Here is a 27557-nt window from a genome sequence, read left to right as displayed (position 1 = left end):
AAATTACCAATTAGGTTGACACTCAGAATCCCACAAAGGCTTAAGAACTGATGACACCAGGTACTTCTGGGACGACCTCAGAGTTTAAACTGAGGATTGCCTCCATAGGCTATTTATGAAGCAGTCAGATCCCCAGATTCCCTCCCCAACTTGTACAGCTGGGTAAATGTCCCTCTCCTGAGGCAGGTAAACATAAAACCTTTATTCCTTAGAAAGTACAAAATAAAGAAATTCTCCATTAAAGTACACAGTTGCAAATAGGTGCATCATACCAAAAATGAGAGGGGGGACGATCAAATATATACAGACAAACTGGATGACATATGGCCTCTTTCCTAGGCCTCTCCTCCCACTTAGTCCCCAGAACTCTGGCAGTTAGGCTTTCACCTCCAGGCAGGAGTCTGAAAGAATCTTCCCTGTGGAATTTTACCAGCCAAAGAAGAAAGATCTGAAAATGATCATAGCCCAATTAGTTCATTAGATAGTGAATCTCAGTCAAGTCTCATCCATGTGCTCAGAGCTTGCAAGTTAGATTTTTGGTTCCCCTACTCTTGAGTATGAGGAGACACCCAGGAATTACCTGAATTTGAGGAAAGTTCCTAGTATGAAAGCCAAAACCAGAGTAAACACCCCCCCCCAAAAAAAATTACATAAGAGGACTCTGCAAGAAAAGAAAACTCGCTCTTAATGGGGAGGGGGGGAATATGCATCTATAATTAAAAACAATATTCAGGGCAGAACTATTCACAATATCCAACACATGGAAGCAACCCAAGTGCCTGGCAATAAATGACTAGATTAAGAAGATGTGGTGTGTGTGTGTGTATAATTAATACACACACACACACACACACACACACACACACACACAATGGAATATTACTTAGCCATAAAAAATGAACTATTGCCATTTGCAGCAACATGGATGGACCTAGAGAATATTATGCTTAGTGACATAAGTCAGATAGAGAAAGACAAATACAATATATCGCTTATATGCAGAACTAAAAAATAACACAAATAAATGTATATACAAAACAGAAACAGACTCACAGACATAAAAAACAAACTTGTGGTTATAGTGGCAGTGGGGGGGGGGCAGATGGCAGATTACAGGTATGAGATTGACAGATATAGACTACTACATATAAAATACATAAGCAACAAGGACTTACTGCATAGCACAGGGAATTATATCCAATACCTTGTAATAACCCATAATGTAATATAACCTACAAAAAAAAGGAATCACTATGCTGTACACCTGAAACGAACACAATATTGTAAATCAACTATACTTCAATTAAAAAAAGAAAAAGAGAAGGGGGAAGGAAACCTTTTTCTAAAAAAAAAGGAAATGAGAACAAAATAACCTCTTGAAAAGAAAAACAAAGATAGCGAACATGAAATAAAAAATCAATACAAAGGTTGGAAGAAGCTGCAGACATCTACCAGAAAGTAAAACAAAAAAGGAAAGCAAGAACAAAAAGATAAGACCAGAACCTTCCAAAAGGACAATTACCCAAAATAATAGGTGATCCAGAAAGAGAAAAGAAGCAAAGATCGGGTGACCAACTGTCCTGGTTTGCATGGGATTCTCGTAGTTTTAAGGCTAAAAGTTGGTCTTGGGGAATGCCCCAAATCCAAGGGAAACCAGGACTTCAGATCACCCTAGCAAGGAATGAAACAAATGCACAGCTATGCCTATGTCACGACATTTCTAAATAACTGAGGCAAAGATCTGTAAGTTTCCAGAAAAACAGGTTATATATACAGATCAGGAATCAGAATGCTTGCAGTACTGAAATCTAGATAACATAATTCTTCAAAATTCTGATGGAGAATAATTTCCAACCCAGAACTGTATTTTCAATCAGTCTGTCAAATAAGTATCAAGGTTGTAGATTTTCACATTCAAAACCTGAAAAAACAAAAAAACTTTAAAAAATCTCATATGTACTTTTTCTTAGAAAGCAAGTGGAAGACATGTTCACCAAAACAAAACAGTAAATCAAGAAAGAAGATGCAGGATCTAGAAGCAGGAAACTAAATAGAAGACTAGAGAAATACCTGAAGCTAAAAGCAATGTAACCAGGCATAAAAAGGGCAGCCATCCAGAGGCCTCGTGTCTTCAGGAAAATGAAACAAATCCATGTAGACAGCTTGAGAAAAGATTTAGACAATGCATAATGAGTTTGGAGTTGAGTGACGGAGTCAAAGAAAAGGAAAACAACAAAATAATTATTAAGCTCAGTAAAAAAAAAAAAAAAAGTTGTAAGAAAAGAAAAGTTCCTACAGACTCAGTGTTAACTGAGCAACGATCATGACTGGAAAAATGTGAAGCATGTACAGTATGCGTTTGGTGGGTGAATAGGTGTGGTAAATCTCCCATATAGGCCACACAGTAGTGCTCTAAGTGAAAAAATTCAACAAATAGACATATGAGCACATACGTCTCACATTATAGATACGGAAGTAAATACCAAAATGACTGGCTATGGCGGAAAGGCAATGTGGCAGGAAGCCTGCTATTTTTTAATAATAAATCTTATATCACTTGACTTTAAACTACACATTAAGTATTGATTAATATGAAGGAAAATTTTTAGCAGGATACACACAGGAAGAAAGAGACAGCCCTTAGGGATGGGATTAAGTTATTTTTTTTTCTTCTTTGTACGTTTTAACATTTTCTGGATTTTTCATTTTTGATAACACTTTATAATCAGAAGTATCAAAATATTATAGAACACAGAGGCATGAGTAAGAAAAAGCAATTTTCATTTAACTGAAATATAAGTTTAGTAAAATGTAATTTGGCTGAATTAATTCTTACTCTGACCTGGTATGGTTGTTTAAAATTCACAGTATAAAACAAAGCCAAGCCGTAAAGAGGTCAATAATATTTGTTTCCATTTAATATTCCTTTTTAAAAAATCTGGCAACTCATTTTTGGTAAATTACTATTGGTAATATGTGGTTACAGATTAGTACTATAAAAGTTTTAAGTACTAAATTATTTTAACAGTTGCTTTATAATACAGAAAACTCTTAACACTCAATCCTTTTTCCTTTAAGCTCCTCACCCAATACATCACCAGGCTAAAAGATAATTCAATTTTTAAAAACTCAGCGGGTATGGCCCTCTAAGACCCAACTAGGTAAAACCAAGAGTTTACTTTTAAATTATTCTGTCCTGCTTGACTCATTCTTCTTTCCTCTCTCCGTGCTAGAGGCACAAAGTACCATGTCTCTTAGCAGAATTACCTTCCCAGAATTCGGCATCTGCCTGGTTCTTTTCTAGTTCTAATAATGGCTACAGGCTGCATGCAAGTCACAGAAGAGTATGAAACTCAAGCTGAAAATGAGCTGGTAACTACTGCTGACTATGTTATTAATAATGTGCACATGATGTCTACTTTAAATAATGGAAAGTGAACTGGACCTACAAATAGACATATCAAACTGGAAATATAACACCTTTAAATTTTTCTATAAATACATTCCATAATTAATCGCAGATTCTGATCACAAACTGTTTCTTACATGTCTATGCCATCCATCATCCATTAATGAACAAATCCATCCATTAATGAACAAATTTTGTACATTAAGACAGTACATACTTTGAAATAGTCAAATTACTTCAAAATTAGCCTAAAGAGAAGATAGATTAGCAGAATATTATAAGAATATTTTAAAATATTACGTCAAAATATCACTGAATATTTTAAAAAATCATTTGTATCATTACACTGCCCCACTGGTTTTACATGCTACATAAATTTGTTAAGACTGTTTGCTAAGATTAAACAACGCAAAGCAAGAATAATTTCCTAATGCAGATTAAAAATTGTCATATAACACTATCCTTTCTGGGGTATTCTCAAAACCCAACTGGGCTTCCCTGGTGGCACAGTGGTTAAGAATCCGCCTGCCAATGCGGGGGGACATGGGTTTGAGCCCTGGTCTGGGAAGATCCCACATGCCGCGAACAACTAAGCCCATGCGCCACAACTACTGAGCCTGCGCTCTAGAGCCCGCGAGCCACAACTACTGAGCCCACGTGCCACAACTACTGAAGCCAGCGCACCTAGAGCACCTGCTCTGCAACAAGAGAAGTCACCACAATGAGAAGCCCATGCACCGCAATGAAGAGTAGCCACTGCTCACTGCAACTAGAGAAAGCCCGCACGCAGCAACGAAGACCCAATGCAGCAAAAAATTTATAAACTTTTACCAACTGACACAAGGTGACCTTTGTCCCACAGCTATCTTGACCAGCTGCAGTTGGCAAGCCACAGTCTTCAGGTAGCCCGCCACAAAGAGCTCTTTCTCTAGTTCTCCTGCCAGCCCTAGTTCCTCACCAGAAACTTGTTCAACAGATGCCAAATCAGCACACCAGGAAAGGTCTTCCTGCTTCAGTGACCCGATTAAATGTATCATTTCCCAAAGCGTGTTCCATGGACCACTGCTGTCTCCCAAGGTAATAGGTGGTCAAACAGATTTATAAAATGATGGGTTAAACAGAAGTGACCGTAAGAATTCTCACAGCTTTCAATATACTAAAGCATATCCTGAATCTCCTTGAGTGATATCTGACCATGGGGAAATGGGTTTTCACAAAGCATCATGTAAGTACTGTTATTCCTACAATTTGAAAAAAACTTCCTTTACCAGGAAGTTTTACTGACCAATCGTATCTCAGAATGAGCCTATACCTGAGGAGACATATCACCTTCTAATTAACAGGTTCACTGAGTCCTAAAAGTTGAAGAAAACAACCTACCCAATTTGGAATGCTTTCTGTCTCACAAAATGTCCACTCCATTTTTTAGTTAACTGACATATTTTTTTACCCAGAGTTGCTAACCCACTGAATGGATTGTAACCACTGAATCTAATTCTGCCCCCAGATTAAGGTTAAATTAAAAAAAAAAATCAAACTAATTCCTAATGCATACAAAAGCTCTTCTAATCTATCGCAACAGTTCTCAATTCACATTTTATGTTTATATGGTATTTTAATTTTACAAAGTTGTTTTCACATACATTCTTTCATTTATGCTTCACAAGAATGAATATTATCATTCTGCAGAGATCAGGGATTAGGTTGCTATCATAATTGTAGTTCAATGATTTGCCCAACCCCACAAAACTACCAGAAGACAACAGAACTTTAAATCAGGCTCTTCCAAATCTAAAGACAGTACGTTAAACTGATCAATAGCTAGGATTTATATCAATCCTTCATCTTCAAAACGATGCTCCTGAATGCTTTGTCTTAAGATACTCAATTTCAGTTGTGCACCCTAAATTTAGTGATGCATCCTATGTACTATCGGCACTATGCTAAGGCTCCTCACATATTTATTCATTCCTCAAATAGCTACTGTGCCCATTTTACAACGAAAAGGTTGCCAACTTTCTCGTAGTCACCAGCTGATAAAATGGCAGAACTAGGATTCAAATCTAGGATTTTCAGCTCTAAATTAAGAGCTCTCTCTCCCCAAAATACCATTACTTGAAGCCCAGGGATTCCTCTAAGATACTTCATTTTGCCTCTATATTCTTAAATAAAATTACCAAGTACTGCCAATCCTCTTGCAGTACTCCTTCTTACATAAACTCTTTCCTAAAGTGACCTATTTAATCATCCCTAAAATTCACCCTGCCCTGTGTGACTCCAGGAAGCCTGCCTGGATTTAGCTCACCCAATCTACTCAATCCTCTGCACCCTATTCTCACAACTAATTTCTGGAATCACATGGCCTGGGTTTGACTCTTGGCTCTATCACTTCTTAGTTCTGTGACCTTGGACAGGTAACCTGACCTCACTGACCCTGAGTTTCTTTACCTGTAAGAAATGAATAACAGTACCTGCCACACACGGCTGATGAGGAGTAAGTGAGATGATCCATGTCAACTATTTACAAGTTGTCAGGCACTTGTAAGCACTTTAAGTATTTGCTATTATTTTGTTTTGAAATGTTTTTCACTTATTTGTAAAGAAGCAAACACACAGTTAATGGTATAATATGAACCCCTGGGTTCACACAGTATTCACCCCTAAAGATGAATCAATACCAGTAAAGAAGGATCAAATAAAAGTTCATCTCCTCTGGGGTCTTAACATCTCTTAATGACCCAAATAGATTGCAACAATAAAACACAAACAACTAACATGGATGAAAAATAAGTGACATAGCAAAGAAAACAAAGGCTTCAAAGTCACACATACCCACCCCATCTTCAAATCCTAACTGTCACTTATGAGATATGTTCCTCTGGCAAGTTATTTCACCTCCTTGGAATAAATTTCCTTAATAACTATCATCAAGCACCAATTTTTTGGAAAAGTAAATGTTACTGCATATGTAAAATACATGGCACTTTTAGATGTGAAACAAATGCTGGTTCCTTTCTCTTGTTTCAACAGCTCAGGCTACAATTAGAGCTTAGAACTCGGGTAGAGGCAATGAAAATGGGAAAGTGATATTAGTGACCACAGAACACACAGATTTTGTGAAAGTAGGAAAAGCAACTATGAAGTGAGTTTTAAACTAAATCAGTTTGCGACCATGTGCAGAGTGAGTATGACAGCATATCTGGACTGGTTTTATTATGGCACAGGGGCAGCATCAAAACCCTCGGGGCTTCCTGTTTGAGAGCAACCTCACAACCAAGAAAAGCCCGCTGATCAGCCACTGGTAGGGTCAGGTTTTCTTTTAAAGATTGCACTAACTGACATGTACAAAAAGAAAGCTGGTCTCTGAGAAGAGTTAAGGACACAACACTCGAGAACAATCTGCTCAGGGCTTCCCTGGTGGCACAGTGGTTAACAGTTTGCCTGCCAATGCAGGGGACACAGGTTCAAGCCCTGGTCCAGGAAGATCCCACATGCTGCGGAGCAACTAAGCCCGTGTGCCACAACTACTGAACCTGCGCTTTAGAGCCCGAAAGCCACAACTACTGAGCCCGTGTGCCACAACTACTGAAGCCCGTGTGCCTACAGCCCGTGCTCCACAAATAAGAGAGGCCACCGCGATAAGAAGCCTGCGCACCACAACGAAGAGTAGCTCCCACTCACCGCAACTAGAGAAAGCCCGTGCACAGCAACAAAGACCCAATGCAGCCAAAAATAAGTAAATAAAATACATAAATTAAAAAAAAAAGAGCAATCTGCTCTCACCTGTGCCAGGACCCTCCTAGAGATAAGAATTGAAAGAGATGAGCTCTTCAAATGAGGTAGGCTGGAAGGGTTAGAGTGAATCCCTCAGACCGTGCTGTAAACTCAACCTGGGCCACTGACTGTGGAGATCACACAGCTACTACACACAATGGAGACACATAAGCACACAAATACAGATGCACTTAAAAGTAGACAGAGGAAGAGGTATAAAAGCAGAGATAAATAACTCCAATTGTCAAGAAAACCTTGTCTGGACCAATGGACAAACGGCTGTGTCCCTTTTTACCCAACCTTTTACTTCCTTTTGACTTCGGGATACCAATCTTCATCTTCATCCGATATTTATATTCACATTCAAAAGGTTTTATACAGATATACTGCATATTTAAAATAACAAATAGAACAAATTCTATAATTTAAGAGAAAGAGATGTTACCTTCACAATAACCCTATGATACAGGTTAAACAAAATTTTACAATAATGTCTACTAGTATTCTTGTCAAAATGTTGCTAATATTGAATCAACTGAAAATAGTTTATAGATTGTAGAATTAAACTAAACAGAGCTAACAGCTCTGATTCAACACTAGGTTAGGCTGGTTCAGTATTAAACTTTCACAAGAATACTAGTAGACACTATATAAAGTCTTCCAAAGACCAAAAAACATTCTAGCCCTATCAAAATGTGGACCTGAAATTTTCTTTGTGCGCTCACAAGGAGAAAAGATGGTCAAAAACAAGCTTCTTGGTTAAATATTACAAAAATTAAATGCTCTGAAAACCATAGGAAGTGCTGTTTTGTTCTCTGTATGTGCGTCATTTAGATTTCTCAAAATAGAAAAAAAAATGCACTTCATCATTACAGTAGTCATGTAATTGAAGAGGGTCACCACGATTTTTAATCAGTTCTAATGAAGTTAACATTTGGCTTCCTGAAGAAGTCTTTTTTGGAAAAAAGAGGGAGAAAAGTGCCTCAGGATGCCTTATCTACTGTTTGTTTCTTTGCTTGAATGTATTATTCTCAAACATTAGTTCTTTCTGCTCCACTATACGCTTCAAGAAGGCAATTTCTTTCCCATTTACCTAGGACCCAGAGCCCAGCGCAATGAACGTAAGAGGTATTCATCTTTAGTCTAAGCTCCTTAAAGGCCATAAAATATTACATGTGAATAAAGTTTAATTAATACTAGGGTACATTTATTCTAATAACTTAGCTCAGGATTTCCACACATCAAGAATGTGTGAAACAGTGGTCTCACACACAGTGTTAGAATCCCTGGTGCCAAAGTGGTTAAGAAAGCACCTGCCAATGCAGGGGACACGTGTCTGAGCCCTGGTCCGGGAAGATCCCACATGCCACGGAGCAACTACGACCGTGCGCCACAATTACTGAGCCTGCGCTCTAGAGCCAGCGAACCACAACTACTGAGCCCACGTGCTACAACTACTGAAGCCTGCGCGCCTAGAGCTTGTGCTCCGTAACAAGAGAAGCCACTGCAATGAGAAACCTGCGCACCGCAATGAAGAGTAGCTCCCGCTCGCTGCAACTAGAGAAAACCCGCGCACAGCAATGAAGAGACCCAAAGCAGCCCTAAATAAATAAATAAATTTATTTAAAAAACAAAAAGAATGTACAATACCACAAAAAAGTACTTGATCTCCAACTGTGGTCATGACCAACTCATAACTAGAACAGTTTTGTTTCTGGTTATAGGAGAAAAACCAACTTGCTGGGCTTCCCTGGTGGCGCAGTGGTTGAGAGTCCGCCTGCCGAAGCAGGGGACACGGGTTCGTGCCCCGGTCTGGGAGGATCCCACGTGCCGCGGAACGGCTGGGCCCGTGGGCCATGGCCGCTGAGCCTGCGCGTCCGGGGCCTGTGCTCCGCGGCGGGAGAGGCCACAACAGTGAGAGGCCCGTGTACCGCCAAAAAAAAAAAAAAAAAAAAGAAAAACCAACTTGCTGTCCTACTCTGACATTAGAAAATAAGTGGCAGGCTTTCCTGGTGGCGCAGTGGTTGAGAGTCCGCCTGCCGATGCAGGGAGACGCGGGTTTGTGCCCGGGTCTGGGAAGATCCCACATACCGCAGAGCGGCTGGCCCCGTGAGCCATGGCCGCTGAGCCTGCGTGTCCGGAGCCTGTGCTCCGCAACAGGAAAGGCCGCAACACTGAGAGGCCCGTGTACCGCAAAAAAAAAAAAAAAAAAAAGTAGCAAATGCTGCAAAGATAAAGATACTAAAACATGACAATTTAGTAATAAGGCGGGAGCATTCCTTATCCATCTCCATAAAACTAAATGTGGTGTATCAATTATTATACACTTTGTGTACAGATACAGGTACAGTAATAAATCTAAAACTGCCTCAGACTGACTACCTTGAAAACCGGATCCCTCTTGACAAACCCAGAGAAATTTTCTTTAATTAAAAAAAAAAAAAACATCTTTCGAGTAAACTTACTTGCTAATTTGGCCTGTAATCCAGAAGGTCCAGGTTTTGATGTCTCTGACTTAGAAGACCCTGGAAGAGACAGTTTTGTTTTAGGAAGGCTAACTTTAGGGCTGAAACGAGCAGCCCAATCAAATTTTGAAGAGCCACCAGTTTTACTCTGTTCCTTTTCCCTGCTACTTCTTCTTGGACTGGGACTGGATGCTGAACGGGAACGTCTGGCCTTGTTCTGGTCTTTTCCTTGTTTCACCCTGGCACCTGGTGGAACAGTAGAGGAGGCCGAGGCTACAGCAGAAGATGAGGAGGAAGTAGAGGCAGCAGAAGAAGAATCGGTGATGGTGCTACACCCAGCTTTGGCTGAGGCGGCCGATTTTGAAGCCAGCTTGGTAGGTTTTGCAGATCTCTCTTCGGCACCAGTTGCTTCCGACACAGAACCACTCTTTATACAAGAACTCTCTGTCCTCTTTCTTTTCTGACTCCGTGAACTAGCAGTGGCCCCACTCTTCCTGTTATGAGCCTTGCTTGTTGATGGAGACTGTGCAGATTTCAGTTGTTGCTCCTGGTCTAAATGTCTCTTCTTTGACTTACTGTGTGGCTTGCTTGTTTCTGAGGGAGATTCAGTATGCTGAAGTGCTCTGGGTTTCTTCGCAGAGCTAGGAGAACTGGTCCTGTTGTAGTCTGGACTAGCACTGCGTTTCACTCCTCGAGAACTGTCTTTCTTAGGCACCTGCCCCGTTTTCGGCCTTTCGGAAGCGTTGGCTCTGTCCGGATCCTCTGGCTGTGGGACTATGCCAGCAGATGATGGACCGCAGCTTCTAGGAGGTCAGACAGAGCAAGAGTTAGTATCAGCCTGCCATCGTTAGCCTGTCGTGTAACACTTATTTATCAACTTCTCAAATCTGTGGAAGGAAGACTTTTTTTTAAGTGAAAAAATTTTCCTGGTAAGTCCAGGAACTAAATAAACATAGGCTCGCAAACGGTTCAAAATTGAGGGAAAAAAAAGGGGTGGGGGTGGGGGGAGAGTGACACTTTGGATGGTAAAATATTAGAAGATCAGGCTAATTCTTTAGCCCAAAGATTACTGACACTAACTCCCCTAATCATAAAACAAGAATTAGGATTACAAGAAAAAGAATGCTTACTTACTAGTTCAGAACCAGTTGAAACTAGAATACCGATACTCTATTTACAAACACAACTTCTTTGTCAAAGCTTAAAATAAATAAGCATTAACATATACACTTTCAAAATGAAGATTAGAAAGTTTTATATTGTAGTATCAAATATTTACAGTCACATTCCTTTCCAAAGACTCCTATCAATTAGATCTTAAGACATCACTGATCTGTGGCTCTGACAATAAAAAAACTAAGAAATACTGGATTTAAAATGGCATTTCAGATGCCTATAATGGTTTGTTAGGCAAAAGGAGAAACTCGCAGCTCTCTAATCAAGGAGGATAAAGCACTATCTGGGGTATGTTGCACTGACATCACTGCAGAGGTGATTCACTATTAATCCTAAAAGTTATACCCGGATAATAATGAAAACATGTATCGTAACATTTTGGCATAACCTGGTACGTTTTAATATTATGCAATGATTCAAATGCAAATAATTCTGCCTTGAAAAACATATAAGCAATGTGAAGATTTACCTTTTAGAAAGGTGTCCCCTTGACAGTTCAGAAGTAGTATTAGACTGCACTTTGGGTGCCTTAGAATTAGATTTTCTACTCTCAGGAGGGCTATATCCCTTATGTTTTGCCTGCCCTAAATGTGACCTGTCAGCAGAAAACCAAAACAGAAATCTATCAGGAAAATGAGATGCAAATACAACACCGAAAGTGAAATCGTTTTTCATTAAAAAAAAAAAAAAAAAGCTTCCCAATTCTTCATTATTGACTCTACCCTTCCCCAAATATTTCTATAATTAAATTATTATTCTATCAAATAATCTGGCCAAAGAAATTACCTTTTAGAACCAACCCTCTAATACCCAAGAGTTAAGATTTTTTTATAACCAGCTGAAGTACACCAAAAAACCAAGTCCCAGATAAAAAGGTAAAGAATTTACCACAAAATATTCCAAACACATTCAAAACAATTGCACCGTTGATACATGGTTGGGTTATATTTATAATAAATCAAATCCTTATGCCAGCATTGTTTTAAGAGCAAGTTTGAGGGACATGAAGAAACTGTTTTCAGTTGTTAGATGTTTAACCTCTGGCAAAGGTCACATGAGATTTACACAAGCAAAAGGAAGCACGCACGAATATATACCCAGAAAAGTTGGTGCTCCAGAGGTGAGATATTAACGGAACAGATGCAATTTATGTAATTAACGGCCAACATCCATCCTTCATGTAAATAACATAAAAGAGCATATTCTAATGAGAATAATAAAGTTCCATTAATGCCAAAGCTGTTTACTTTGTTAAAAAAAAACTTTTAAAGGCCTTCAGTCTGAAAATGATCTCAAAGGAATTCAGAAATGAGTCACTGAACGCCTTACACGATAACTCTAACTGAACATATAAGGATGCCGTACAGTTCTTAACATATCATACGTGTTCCACCATCTCTTCAAAAAGATGATCTAAGGTTTCTGGTCTCAGTATCTTTATTGTTTTCTTTCATTATTGCAGAAGAACTCAACACCGGATTCTTGAAAGAAGATATGGCATTAGCTTCTCAATGAAAGTAAATATTTCTTGGGTCCGTACTATCATTTTCATTTTTAAGGTTTTAATCCATAAAATAGTACTTTCTAAAGATTTAACTAGATCAACTACTAAAAAACTATAGTAACCTATAGTCTTTTGTGTGTCGTAGTCTTTGCTTTAGTAATGACTTTTCCCCCCATGGTATATGTTATATTTTCTCTGGGTGTATCCAAGCTGAACCTTATAAGAGTTTTATATACTATGATTTAGTTTTTATTTTTCCTAGATATTCTTACATTGGCAGACCGAAATTTTGCTTTATCCCATGAGTTTCTTGTTTGAGAGATTTAGTTTCTAGGACTTGCTTTTGTTTTTGTTACATTTCTAGTAACAGATATGAGAGTTCTACTTTTTTTAAAAAAAAAAGGAATAAGATTGAGTAAATTTGCAAATCATTTCATAGTTATTTTTTAAAAAGGGAGGTAAAATGTTTTCAGGTATACAATTTAATATCCACAGAATAATATTTATAAATTACATCATTCAGGTTCTCTACATTCTTATTTTTGTAAAGTTTGCCACAGATTAATCTTTTAATTGAATCAATTTCTACTTCACTTCATAATAAAATTTAAAATATTCGTTGCTGTATTCCTTGAAAATTTAAAAATCATATTAAAAGAAAACCTTATCCATTCAAAGCTAGACAACTTTGCGATAACGTTCAAGTAGTTAAGTAGTTAAATGTCAACCCTTTAAAAATAAAAACAACAGAAAAACAAAAAAAAAACACCATAACATATTCCTAAGTAAGTCTCTTTGTCGACAGAAATTGACCAACACTAACCTAATGCTGATCCCACTGCAGAGGCAGCACTCCTCCTCTTCTCGACCAAATAAATTGTCCTCTGGTTTTAAAATACATCTAACTTTATAGCCACCCAAACCCACTCCTGTATTTTTCATGTCCTTACTAACACTTTCAAGGAACTTTAAGAATTTAGCAGGTAAAGTCTCAATATGTATGAAAGGGGGAGGGGAGGGGAGGAAAAAGAACAGAAAGAAAACAGTATCCAATCATCTGAGAAAGTGAGGCTCGCAAAACTGGCTTAAATCCCACACTTATCTAATTCTACCTTTCCTAAAATTATTTTTAAGTGTGATATTCTGAGGCCTTGTCTAAAAATTGTTTTAAATATTATGAAATACTGACCATTTATGTCCTTCTGACTATTGTTTAGCATGATCTTAATATTGATACATTTTCTGTAGAGGGTAGTAAAATACTTCCAGCTTTGTGGGAGGTACTATGTGTCACAAAAGCAGGTATAAACAACACATAAACAAATGGGCATGGCTATGTTCCAACCAAATTTTTATTTACAAAAGCAGGCAGTAGGCTGGATTTGACCCATGGGTTTTCCAACCCCTGACTTACCACAAGAGGAGTAAGCAACCAGATGGTCACCATAAGTAACTATGGGCCCTCCCAAAGTGGGACTCTATTTTATCATGCCCATTTATAAATTATTAATGCTCAGATACTGTAAGGAAATCTCCATAAAATAATAATGCCCAATTAGAACAGCCAATTAGAGTATAACAGCATTCAGCACTAAACGAGTCTTGATGCCTTTTAGCTCATTTTACCAACTCCCTCATTTATCAAACCTTATTGTTTAACATTAATTTTTATTAAAAAACATAATCTCTTTAAGACCTGTAAAAGTTATATCCACTGTAAATCAAATTTGCAAGAACAAGACAATAAAATTCACGACAAATTCTTAAGTAGCACCAGAAGGAGCCCATTTGGTGAATTACAGCCCAAGATAGTTGGGTGGGTGGATGGAGCGGGGGCACAAGTATATTCAGGAGCTTCTACATCAACCTATGGATGTTGCTGGAAAAAAAAAAATCTCATGCTCTGCAAAATCACCCACTAAAAATAACTGGACTAATGGTGAAAATAAGATTGGAAACAGAGCACTCAAACCTATGTTATTTTGCAGTGTGAGTACTAACAAAAATGTCATCAATTTTAATAAAAGATTAGGTCCACTCATTAGAGTTTTATTTTTGTACTTTCTCCTTTAAGTGTAAATTTTTCAAGATATTTTCTTTCAGGACCAGCTTCGACAAAATTAAAAATACAATTCTGGGCGAGACTTCCCTTTTTGTCATTTTCTTTCTTTATAAATACAGGAGTAAATGGTTTTGAGCTTCCTGGCAGTGTTACCAGTGCAAAGTGTGGTGGTTCTGGAAGCCACTGAACTAGCTATTTCTTGCACTAAATGATTTCTTTAACCCATTTCTGCACTATTTCCAGGTCTTTCATAAGACTTCATAGATTACCAGTTCATATATTAACACTATAGGAAAAACTGCCTATGACCTGACACTACTTCCACATCATACTGACATCATTTTCCTATTTACCAAGTACCTGCGTGCCAACTCATGTTAAAGAAACCCAGGTTGCAAACAGAGCATACTATAATCAACTCTGGGTTATGGGCTTTCAACATTAACTTGAAAGCAAGTCTCAAACACGCCTCTTGCTGACTTTTAGGCAAATTGTAGTGACTGTCCCTTCTAGATACTCAAATTGTAGTGACTGTCCCTTCTAGATACTTAATTTGGTAGTTTTAAAGATTAGGCTTGGTAGTATTAAAGATTAGAAACCATCTCTAGTCCAGAGGACAACTAAAAGAGGCCAAAACCTTGTAGCAAAAAGTATTCTTATTCTAATCTTAGACAAAATGAGGAAGGTGGCTAGTTACAAGGAGCTAGTTAATTCCTTGTATTACAGTTCCTGGATTTTCTTTGAAATTAATATCTATGCCAGACATACAACTCAAATATATGTACATATTACCAAATATAAATAATTTGGTACTTAATTATATCTCCAAATTTGTTTGTGCATGTTTATACAGACATACAGACATTTTTATGCTCTTATATTTTATATACAGAATTATAACATTATAGCTTTGTGTTCCAAAGATTAAATGCTTTGTTTATAACGCTATAAAATGCATATTATAAATAAGCCCCTGATTTTCAATAATCAAAGTGGAAAGTTCACTTAAACCACTTTAAACAAAAAACTAATGTTCTCTGTAAAATATACTAGTTTCTATTTCAGTCACAAGACAGAAGCTGAGTAAGTCTGACCAATGTTCCTATGTTCAGTTATGGAGAAATGCTAGCCCAAATAATTCTGTAATTTAGAACTCCTTATTTATCTTAAAAAGCAGCAGTTTAAAAAAAAAAAACGAACAGTAGTGGTTCCTCCTCTGGGGAGTCTTCTGAAATAGTATGTTGGGGAACAGTGGTGCTGTTGGCATTTTTAGGAGGTAAGGACTAGAGGTAGAAGATGTCATGCAATACACAGAACCATGAGACACAGTGAAAAACTGTCTCATCACCCATATATTTCGAATAGCCTTGATAATATATGAAGACCTTATGAAAAAACTTAAAATCTGGCCATGACATAGGGGAAAAACAGGTTTATAATTTCTCAGCTTAGATTTGTTTTGCATGGTTTTCTATATACTTAAATTCTGCAGGAATGCATGGGAATCCACAAAAGACTGTATCTGTTTTTTGCAGCTTGACCAAGAGTCATGCATCATTTTGGAAAAGTTTATAATGAAAATGCTGCTTACTGCATTTAAGTCTGTTGTTGCAGCTGTCACATTCAATAAATTCAAATACAGATGCAAGCATCTGAATATAGTGTCATCTTCGGTCAAGTACCCGCATTTACCTACTGAAATAATGTTATTTTGTTATCAACTGTTTTCCTTGTTTATTTTCACCTTTGTAAAATGCTTGTACATTATTATATTCATGTTTCTAAACTGTGGAGGGAGGCTTTTTATATACTTCTTAATTCAAGATACTAAAGTAGCATCAAAATAAAGATGTTTACATTATATGATACACATTATAGACTGGGAGCACTGGATCGAATAGAGTTGAGAACTACTGTGCCAAGCTACTCAATTCATACTTGCACTTACTTGGTTTCCCAACTCAAGTATATGCAAGTCACGACAGGGCACATAAATACTGACAACACACTACACTGTGTCCCGTCCTCAAAGAGGTTAGAATTCATAAAACAAAGAGATCTACCAAGTGCTATAAAGTTCACAACAAAGGGAGAAATTACTCTTAGCGGGAAAATACAGGTTTTATAGACCACATGGCATTTAAACCACACCCTGAAGAATGAAAAGCTGAGGAAAAAGAGCGTTCCGCTTAAAGCAGCATAGACAAGGGCAGAGAGGCAGCAAATTTTAAAACCCACCTGGCACCTGGCAAATGATATGAATTTCCCTGAGCACAGAGACACATTAGGAAACAAGGTTGGAAGGACAGGCTAGGGCTTAAATGCCTTTTGGAAAGATTTTGTTCTTAATCATAGCTTGGAGTAAGAGACTAACAACAGGGTTGGAAACATGCAAAGCCAAAATTTTTTATGTTCAACAATCTGGGTATACTGAGAATGGGTGAGTAAACTACAATAACTTTAAGTTATTATGCAAAGAAAAAAAGGCAGAGGGACTGAAAATCAAAACCATATATATACATTAATATGTATAAAATAGATAACTAATAAGAACCTGCTGTATTTTTTTAAATAAATAAAATAAAATTCATATTTAAATAAACAAACAAACGAAAACCATGGGAAAAGACGCCCACACCCCCAAAGGGAATCTCACAGCTCAATTTACTTTTGCCCCCACCTTTCACAAATAAATTAGTTGGGTGAGGGGTATAAACACTGAGATAATAAAAGTAAATTAGTGATTAGTTATAGACTAGTGGTACAATACTATCTCATGAACTGCACTGGCTTTTATAAATACCTGGATAAAAATGTATTAAGATGACCACAGAGGACTTCCCTGGTGGCGCAGTGGTTAAGAATCCGCCTGTGAATGCAGGGGACATGGGTTCAGTCCCTGAACCGGGAAGACCCCACAGGCTGTGAAGCAACTAAGCCTGTGTGCCACAACTACTGAAGCCCGCGAGCCCTGGAGCCCACGTGCCGCAACTACTGAGCCCACGTGCCGCAACTACTGAGCCCACGTGCCACAACTACTGAGCCCACACGCCGCAACTACTGAAGCCTGCACGCTCTAGGGCCTGCATGCCACAACTACTGAGCCCATGTGCTGCAACCACCGAAGCCCACGTGCCTAGAGCCCATGCTCCACAACAAGAGAAGCCACTGCAATGAGAAGCCCGCACACCGCAACAAAGAGTAGCCTAGCCCCTGATCGCCACAACTAGAGAAAGCCCGTGTGCAGCAACAAAGACCCAATGCAGCCAAAAAAAAGAGTAAAAAATTAAAAAAAAAAATCCAAAGAAACCCAAAATCACAGAATAAATAATTTTAAAGGTGTGATTATGTGATAAGCTTTATGCTGATTCTTTAAAGACATTATCTAGCTTAATCCTCAAATGACACCAGAGGCAGGTATATTTCCATTTTAAAGATGTAAGAATGGAGGCTTGCCCAAAATCACCCAGCCCTTGGGCAGGAAAGGTGAGATTGAGCCCAGGTATTCCAAATCCCTAAATTTGAAACACCACTGTTACATCTAGGGGCTTAGTGGTGAAAGTAAAAAGCCAGTATCTAGTTATTAAATTTTCCCTACCCATGCTGGTATTTCTGTTCCTGACTGTATATGTCAAAATAAATGGCTTAAGGCTTTGGAGATGCTATATGAGAAAAATAGAAGAAAAAAATCACGTTTTCCCTTCTGCTTCAAAAGCAATAGCCTTCCATATATGATACTGAAACTTGTTGTACAATTACTGAAGAAGCATTTGCATATATTTATTTTTTTAGTCACACTGATACTCCAGGAAGGCATTCTGAGACTGAGAAAGCATTTGGAAAAAGTGGTATGGAACATCAGATTCCTTCAATACTGAGGGACAGGAGAATCAGAGCAAATCGTCAGTTAAGATATGAAATAATCTATGGCAGCTGATGCCTTATAGGTTTCCAATAAGCTTATGAAATGACTTTTGGACAAAATTTCACATTTGATGATTAAAGCAAGAAATATATAATGCAGAGAAAATTACACAATATATAAAATATTACTTTGTTGGTCCAAGAAATAATTTAACATGGATACTATTAAGAATCCAAAGCACATAACTTCTACCTAGAAAAAAGTAGCCTCTGTTCCTCTTTAGACCAAGACAACCATGCCACTGTTGAACGTAACACTGTCAATCTTGCCTCCCAGCACAAGGCCTGATGGGACAGACCAGCCTTCCGAGCATTACCAAAGCAGCCCAAAAAGTGGAAAAGCATGTGCACACGTGGTTCTTTGTGAAACTCAAAGTGCATAATTATGCAGTAAGATTTGCCATTACTGAAAGGAGCAAGTGACAAGTTACTGGGCCAACTCTAGTATAAATTGTTTTTTAAAGTGGTTTCAATTTAGTCCTAAGAAACAATGACGTCATTGTCACATCACACTGTCTCCCCTTAACATTCATTCTCCTCCTCCCAAAGATGAGGAAGCTTGCGCTTCCATCTGACTGAGCAAAGGTCAGGATATAAAAAGAGACAGAAGGAACACCAAAAAAGGAATATTTAAAAAGGCAAGGCTTCCCTGGTGGCGCAGTGGTTAAGAATCCGCCTGCCAATGCAGGGGACACAGGTTCGATCCCTGGTCCAGGAAGATCCCACATGCCGCGGAGCAACTAAGCCCATGTGCCACAACTACTGAGCCTGTGCTCTAGAGCCCACGAGCCACAACTACTGAGCCCATGCGCCACAACTACTGAAGCCTGCGCACCTAGAGCCCGTGCTCCACAACAAGAGAAGTCACCGCAATGAGAAACCCACGCACCGCAACTGAGAGTAGCCCCCGCTCGCCACAACTAAAGAAAGCCCGCATGCAGCAATGAAGACCCAACGCAGCCATAAATAAATAAATTTTAAAGATGAAAATTAAAAGGCACCCATACTGGTTAATTAAGTAGGATAATGAAGAGAACAACACACAACTGCATGGCCATGCTGCCCTAAGTGGAATTTAGGGAAATAAACGGTTTGTTGCAGACATGGGAGCAAGAATAAAAATTTTTAAATGGTGTTAAACAGCCTGCGATAGCTACCAGGTGCTGTTTGCAAATATTGCATTTCTCTTCTTTCTAGACACACAGTAGGATGATACCTGCCAAACCACCTGGAAGTTATGTGCAGCCGTGTAAGTTGCTCTGGTCAAGGAACCTGAGTGGAAATGGATCACTTCTGAGGGAAGCCTTGGACAGCCAGAGAGCAAGTCACCATATTCTCTTGCCGCTACAGCAGTGATACCTGAATACCTGAATGTGCGGACACAGAGCACAGCCCGCAGGTAACGCAGGATGGACAAGTTTCCTAGTGGTTAGATTGTTATACTAATATTTAGGAGCTGTTTGTTACTGTAGCACAATCCAGGCACCTTGTCGCATAGCCCACTTAAACCAGGCCCTATTTCAACTGGGCTTCACTCCAGTCAATGACCTTTTCACAACCATTTCAGTAAAAGAAAGTCACATGTCTGTGCCTAAAAATGCCAAGGAAGTAAATCTCCTGATTTCAACACTAGTATTTGCTGACCACCTACTACTTGTGAGCAAGGTAACAAGAGACACAGAAAAATGAGAAATCAAATCCACTCTGGACGTAACTAATGATTCCACATCTCAAGTAGAGACAAATATGGCTGACACGTACCATTTTACAACTGCTTCTTCAGCCTTCAAAGCCCCATCAATGAGGTCATCACTAGAAATGTTTCTCACTTGACTTTAATAACCACCTACATGCCCATTTCCCCTACTGAATTGGAAACTGCTTGTGACAAAGGCTATTCTATTCTAATTTTTATAATTACCGTCTAGCATGGTGCTTACTACCATGGTGTTCTACAAATGGATGAATACAATCTTTTTTTTTTTTTTTTTTTTTTTTGCGGTACGCGGGCCTCTCACTGTTGTGGCCTCTCCTGTTGCGGAGCACAGGCTCCGGACACGCAGGCTCAGCAGCCATGGCTCACGGGCCCAGCCGCTCCGCGGCATGTGGGATCTTCCCGGACCGGGACCTGAACCCGTGTCCCCTGCATCGGCAGGTGGACTCTCAACCACTGCGCCACCAGGGAAGCCCCATGAATACAATCTTATACTGAGTTTGTACTGCAAGTACATCAAGGCAGGACTCTTTAGCTCTAAAGCCAAAAACAGAGGCTTTATTAAAATAAGGCACGCATACCTCCAGAATCCAAATAGTTAAATAAGCATGTCTAGAGAAAAGAGTCAATACAGCTCTGAAGAACTAAGGAATTGAAACTAGTCAGAACTTTAATCACACATAATCTCTAATATATTTGCTTTTCTCTGACTGTCCATCATCTTCCATAAGGCAGGAGACATGCAGTTGGCAACTTCAGATTCACATCTTCCCTGTGCTACCAGAAAGGGAAAAGCTTTCAGTTTTTTCCTGCGTGGATCATATGATCACCTCAGTCCCATCACTGAGCTCAGAATAAATGAAGACTGCAGATTCTCCCAGTTTTGGCAAAAGGCAATGGGGAGCCAGGAGCAGAGTAAGATCACGGTGGAAAAAATTAACTACCACTCAAAATACATGGGTGAAGAACTGAGGGAAATCATTACACAAGAAGAGGGGCTAGGGCTTCCCTGGTGGCGCAGTGGTTGAGAGTCCGCCTGCCGATGCAGGGGAGACGGGTTCATGCCCCGGTCCGGGAAGATCCCACATGCCATGGAGCGGCTGGGCCCGTGAGCCATGGCCGCTGAGCCTGCGCGTCTGGAGCGGGTGCTCCGCAACGGGAGAGGCCACAACAGTGAGAGGCCCGCGTACCGCAAAAAAAAAAAAAAAAGAAGAGGGGCTAATCTCAGCTGAACAAATTAGAAGTTCAGTTCTCCTGTATCGTGGTTCAAAGGAAGATTAACATATGAAAACTTATTAGTACATTTACATCAAGAAGTATTCTCACTCAGATCTCACTCCTTAAACCTATTTTTCTAATGTTTAACATCTCATTACTATAGAAACACCAATAAAATGATATCAATGCAATTTTTCCAGATCAAATTAGCAGGAAAATGCAAAATGGAGATAACACAAATAGAATGATGAGAAAAAGCACTCTTCTTCCTGACTGTGATAAGTAAATTGGAGAAAAAAATTTATGTGAAATAAGTTGACCATAAAAAACTCGCTTTGACCAAGCAATTTCACTTCTGGGAACATATCTCTTAAGAGATGCCAAAACTGCAAACATTTAAGCATAAGCGAAAACTTTTCCCACTGCAACCATCTAACTATCCAAAAAATGAAAATTAATAGTGGAAAATGTTGCACACTGATTCAGCAAATCATGTGACCATCTGTAAACAATTACCAAAAGAATCATAATGATAAGAGAAGATGTTTGTTAGGATACTGAGTGAAAAAAGTAGGATCCAAAAGTATTTACAGTGTTATCAGCTACATGCTAAATTGTATTTTAAAGACAGATAGGGACTTCCCTGCAGGGGGCATGGGTTCAATCACTGGTCAGGGAACTCAGATCCTCCCCCCTCCCAAAAAATAAGATAAAGACAGATAAAAATCAAAATATTAACACAGACAATCTCGGGATGATATCTATTTTCTTTCTGTGTTTTTCTGTATCCCATCCCTTTGAAATAGTTTTTTAAGCAAAAAACAAATCTATTTCTTCCTGTATAATTAGTGCTGGCTTAAAAAATCCCTGCTTTGACAATGTTAACAGAAAACTATAACCTTTAGATTTCATAAAATTTTATTACTCAGTAATAAATAATTATCAAAACTTTGCAGACAAATTTTGTACTGGGGGTGAGAAGGTGGGGTGGATTGGATTCAAGCATTTCCTCACACCATTAAAAAAACATTGACAGATTACAATAAAATGTAAAAATGGAACCATAACAGAACTGAGAAGAAAATTTTATTCTGGGTATGGAGAAGGCAAAGGAAGAAAAGAAACAAAGAGCTGATAGACTTGACTATCTAAATTTAAAATCTACTATAAATTAAAACAAACCAGAACAAGTAATAAAACTAGCAAAAAATACTTGCCCATGTCAGTAGGTTGATACCCTTCCCATAAAGGGTTCTAATAAAAGAGCAAGCATCTCCAAAATTAAAACAAAGGACACTAATAGACAACTCATAAAATAAGTTAAAATGGCCAATATGTGGGGAAGATCTTCAACTCTGAAATAACCAAAGAAATGGTAACTTTAACCAAAGGAACCCTTTTTTCCACAAACTCTGATTAAAAGTGGTGTGCTGGGGCTTCCCTGGTGGCACAGTGGTTGAGAGCCCACCTGCCGATGCAGGGGACACGGGTTCGTGCCCCGGTCCGGGAAGATCCCACATGTCGCGAAGCGGCTGGGCCCGTGAGCCACGGCCGCTGAGCCTGAGCATCCGGAGCCTGTACTCCGCAATGGGAGAGGCCACAACAGTGAGAGGTCCGCGTACCGCAAAAAAAAAAAAAAAAGGTGTGCTGTACTGACTAGGATTTGGCGAAATAGGCATTCTCACAAAGTATTAGTAGGAGTATAAATTGGTTTAATCAAAAAAGGAAAAAAGATAAAGTGGTTCAATCTTTCTGAAAAACAATTTAACATTCTGTTAAAAGTCTTCAAAATATTCATATCCTTAGGTCCTATGAACCCATTTCAGGAATTTGACTTGAAAAATCAGAATAATACTCAAATGTGATAGGCACAGCAGTAACATATTTTACAGAAAAAAACTGGGGTGGGGGGGGAGAATGGGACTAGAGGCCCTAATTTATATCATGGGCTTTCATATCAAGGAAAATCATGGAGTAGAAATACTAACCATCATTATCTTTCGGTGGATGGATTGAATTTATCTTAATTCTTTTATTTTCCTGAAGCATCCCAATTTTCTTTTCTCAACATGCTGTGTTTTTATAACAAAAACAATGTAGAAGAAACCTTCACTACAGTAATGTCAACCAAAGTTGCTATAATGTTGAATTCAATCCCACCGCTGACATTTGAGAAAAACAAGAAAAAGCACATGATACAATGAAAATGCTACTGCATGGCAAAGAGGGAGGGAGAGCCTACAAATACCTGTGCTAGAAGTGGGAAAGACTAGGTAGTATCCCTGAGAGCGAGCCCACAGACAAGCAGTGGAGGTGAGTGATTTCCTAAAGAAGAAAAGGAGAACAGAAAAGAGAGGAACAAAGCAACGATAGCCCAAAAAATTATGGAAGAAAGGAAAAGAGGAAAACAATAGATGAGGAGGAAGATAATCTAGCTCAATTATGGACAGAGATGAAGGATAGGTGAAAAAGAATAGAGGGAATAATAAGGAGAAAATAAATATATCCCAAATATCCAACTTTCTTTTATCTTAAAGGTGAACTAAAACTTTTCTTCTTTAAAAAAAAAAAGTAAGTGAGCTTGATTTAGGAAAAGGGCAGGAGTGGTCACAGGAAGGAAGCTACACATAGAAGACAACTTAACGCAAGTTCGGGAGGAAACAGAGTGAATCAAAAATGAATGAATTAAAAAATTCTAGGAGGGAAAAACTGCTCCTTAAATTCTAAACTGAATGAGTTAATACTCTTCAATTCTAAGTACTTCATACCCTCCTCTAAGTCCTTCTTCATCATTTGGATCAAGTGGTTTGTGCAGTAAAAACAGTTTGGCACAATGAAAGGAATCACCGACTTGCAAGTCAAGAGGTCAGGAATCAAGTCCTGACTCTACATACCAGCCACGTAAAGCTGAGCAAGCTACCACATTTAGAAAACAGGGGCTACATACTTAGCACACAGAGTTTCTGTGAGTCTCAAATTGAAAGAATATGTATAAAATATGGTTTAACTAAAAATACACCACCAGTGCTGTTGTAGTAGGTGCTGTTATTTATTACCACTATTTGAATCGCTGTATCACTATGAATACATTCACAAGACCAAAGCCACTATTTTTTGGAAACAAAAGCCACAATAACAGCGCTTTACTTATAGGAAAGCTAAGCAACAGAAGTTAGATTAAAAGAATAAAAATACAGTTGTAATTGCTCTCTCCCAATTAACCCCAATCCACTCACTCCCCAAAATGACTGGAGAGGTTTCTCAGAGGTTAGATAATTGTTAGCATAGCACACTCTACTGGGGCTTCAAAAATCAGTCTGGGGTTTGATGAAAAGGTCCCTTCCAGCTCTGAGACTGTATCACAAACAAAAGAATCAAGCTGTCTAAAATGGCAAAATGAAATTCAGATGTGCAAATATCTTCTAATTTGCATTCTTAGCCAAACTGATAAGACTTTTTGGCTAAAGTTCTAAATTTCTATGCTCTGATCATAATTATACTTATCCACATAAAAATAGGGAAAATCTATATATTCAAAGTTATTACTAAATTATGGTATTAACCACACACAATTGAACATGAAGACTTTAAAAGTCCTGTTTTTAAACAATTTTTAAAGACACAGGAAACAACACATATGATACTAGGTTTTAAAAAAGTGAATAGGCCCTCTTTTGTGTACTACTTTTGTGGGGAAATGTTTTTTAAAGACACGTAAAAGTTGAAATCATGAGAGCTGAAATGGGGCCACATTACTGAAAGGGAGGAGAGATTAAAGCTATAAAAACCCTAATTATACCTTGCTTTATACTCTTTGGCGTGTTTCTCCATTCGAAACACGCTTTGAAATTTTATTATTTTCCTTCACAACTGAGCATATCATCGATTGTCTTAAAGCACATGAACTTCAGGGAAACATCTGCCATTCTACAAATCTGACTGAGTTCCATCCTGATTACAACTTTTAAGCCAATGCGTTTTAATAACTAGTATTAACCATGTCCATTTGTTTTCCACTCATATTGTTAAATACATAATATAATAAAACATTTAAATAATTTTACAACATTATCACTGACGTGTAGAAAAGATAATGGTGCTGAAACGTCACTGTGGATTTAGAAGTAATATACTGTGTGACAGTGCAAAATGTTTGTCGATCATATGCAAGGGTCTAAATATAACCTGAGGATTAATATGTACAAAACTGTAATTGTTCGAAAGGTGTGCGTAACTTAGGTGCACATGCGTGCACATGTATACACACATACATGCCTTAAAAAAAAAGAGCAACTAAGGAGGAATAGGCCAGTGTTAACAGTGACTACACGTGGACTGTGAAACTGTGATGCTTTTCTTCATACTTTTCTATATTTTCCGAATTCTGTAAAATATGTAACATTTTTATAATGGTGGAGTGATTTTTCTAATCAACAGCATAAATAAAGTTAAGTGTGGCTGCTCCCAAAGAACAATCTAAATGTAAAAAAGCAAAAAAATCTAGAACAGAACTCTGTACTAAGCACTGCTCTCAGTTTAACATGTTAACGATACTGAAGTTAACTAGTAACCCTATGAAACCGATACAGCCACTGTGTGGACTAAAAAATTGAGGTTTCCTGAAAGATGTAACAAAGGACACATAGCTATTTAAAGGCAGAGGCAGAAATTGCACACGAAGCTGTCCTAGTCCAAAGTCCAAACGTCTAACCAATTAAAGCACCTGACATGAACAAGAGGTATTTCAATATCTTCTTTACATTTGACATTTACCATTTTTTTTTATAATTTAGTAGACAATATACATGGTAATATCTCAAAATGTTGCATCAGGTAGTCTTATTAGAGCTTAGCCATAATCTATTATAATCTAACCATGATTAGTCCATGGACTGAAAATTAGGCTCAAGTAATTCTGAGTATTTTATGCATAAAATGACAGTTCTTAGCTAAATCAGACACGAAATCTTGCATTCAAGAGAATGTATCGATTGTTCACACTACCTCCTATACAACGACTCCAACTAAAAAGATCAGCTCAACACCACATGCTGAGAATCGATGCGCTAACACAAGTCAGACAGACTTGCCAGCCTGTCAGTGTCCATGTGTTGTCAAAAAGTAAGACGGGGGGAAAAAACTCAAAAAGCTAGCTATCAAAACTCAAGATCTTAAAACAAAGAAGCTTCCTTTCAATAAGGTAAATAAATCAAGTCACAACATACATAAAGGAAGGAATCACAGAGGGTTGAAATTACCATTTAAATTACCATTTAATTACCATTAAATACATACCTTCCTCCTATCGAGTCGTCTTGTGGTTGGGCCCCGGCAGTGTTCCTCTGTGAACGTCGCAGTGACCCCCCTGGATTGTTATTAGGCCGGTTGGACATTGGCACCTCTCTCTTGAAGGGACATACCCTTTCTAGACACTACCATTCACTAAAAGGGGGAAAAAAAGGAGAAAAAATAAAATGTCAACTATACATAGTACAACACCAGAAACAAATGAGGGGCACCAAAGATGAAGGGGAAATGTTATGTAAACAATTTGATTGTACAGCCTTCACCAATGCTGCAGTGTCTTATTAAACTGTGAAGTCTGGCTGATTAATGTGTTATAAAGTGTCAGGAATATATCAAATTCAAGGCATGAGGTCCAGAATCCCGCAGATAGAATTAACTTAGATTTCTCATGGAACGCCCAAGAAATCCCCAATTCAAAAAAACAGAGCACAAGTAGAAATCTGTTTCCACGTCTAGTACTACATGGTAAAGGGCATTGCACCTAAAGTCAGAACACCTTGGCTCAAGTCCTGTGATAGAACGGGTAACTAAAGGAGTCTGCCTTTGTACAAACCATAACCTCTAGCCTCAGATTCCTCAGGCACAGAATAAAAGCAACAAGCAACATACACCATGCTTACTTCACAGCACTGCTGTGAACAAATGAAATAACGAATACAAAGGAAATGGTAAAACTATAATATCTTAATGGAGAAACAAGGAAAAAGCAGCTCAAAGACAGTAAATTGAGAAATGGTCCTAGATCTCCTGGATTTCAACATCAGCTGTGCTGACTGTGACTCTGGACAAGAAGCTTGACCTCTAGGTTTTGTTTACCTCTTCTGTAAAATCAGTATATTATCTACCTCATGGAGATGTTAGCAACAAGAAATGGTGAACACCATTCATAAGCTTAACAATTTAGTTCAAAACACAGTTATTAATTAATTTGAACTTTTTATCTTTCTGTAAGAAATTGTTATACAGGAAAAAATGCTGACACTCAAAGAAAATGAGTTTAACTG

The 27557-nt window shown here is 38.3% G+C and overlaps 1 protein-coding gene across 20 annotated transcripts in view; it reads right to left on the bottom strand.

Moving 5' to 3' along the window:
• TRIP12 (thyroid hormone receptor interactor 12) overlaps nt 1-27557 on the bottom strand; it is a 150947-nt gene that overhangs the window by 82322 nt on the left and 41068 nt on the right. For 13 of the 20 annotated variants that reach the window (XM_089916250.1, XM_089916248.1, XM_089916253.1 and 10 more), the window contains exons 2-4: nt 26542-26688; nt 11294-11419; nt 9649-10451 (exon numbers count right to left, since the gene is read on the bottom strand). In XM_089916250.1, the coding sequence (XP_089772376.1) occupies nt 9649-10451; nt 11294-11419; nt 26542-26639 (1027 nt within the window). In that variant the 5' untranslated portion in view covers nt 26640-26688. The remainder of the gene's footprint in view (nt 1-9648; nt 10452-11293; nt 11420-26541; nt 26689-27557) is intronic. The other 7 variants (XM_089916260.1, XM_089916261.1, XM_089916262.1 and 4 more) reach the window with 2 other exon arrangements.

Source organism: Delphinapterus leucas, chromosome 8, assembly GCF_059928025.1.
Source record: "Delphinapterus leucas isolate spDelLeu-1000000601 "Yukka" chromosome 8, BTC_Dleu_Yukka2, whole genome shotgun sequence".
Taxonomy (NCBI): domain Eukaryota; kingdom Metazoa; phylum Chordata; class Mammalia; order Artiodactyla; family Monodontidae; genus Delphinapterus; species Delphinapterus leucas.
Note: the sequence above shows the minus strand (reverse complement) of the source record. Positions and strands in the feature narration are given on the sequence as shown.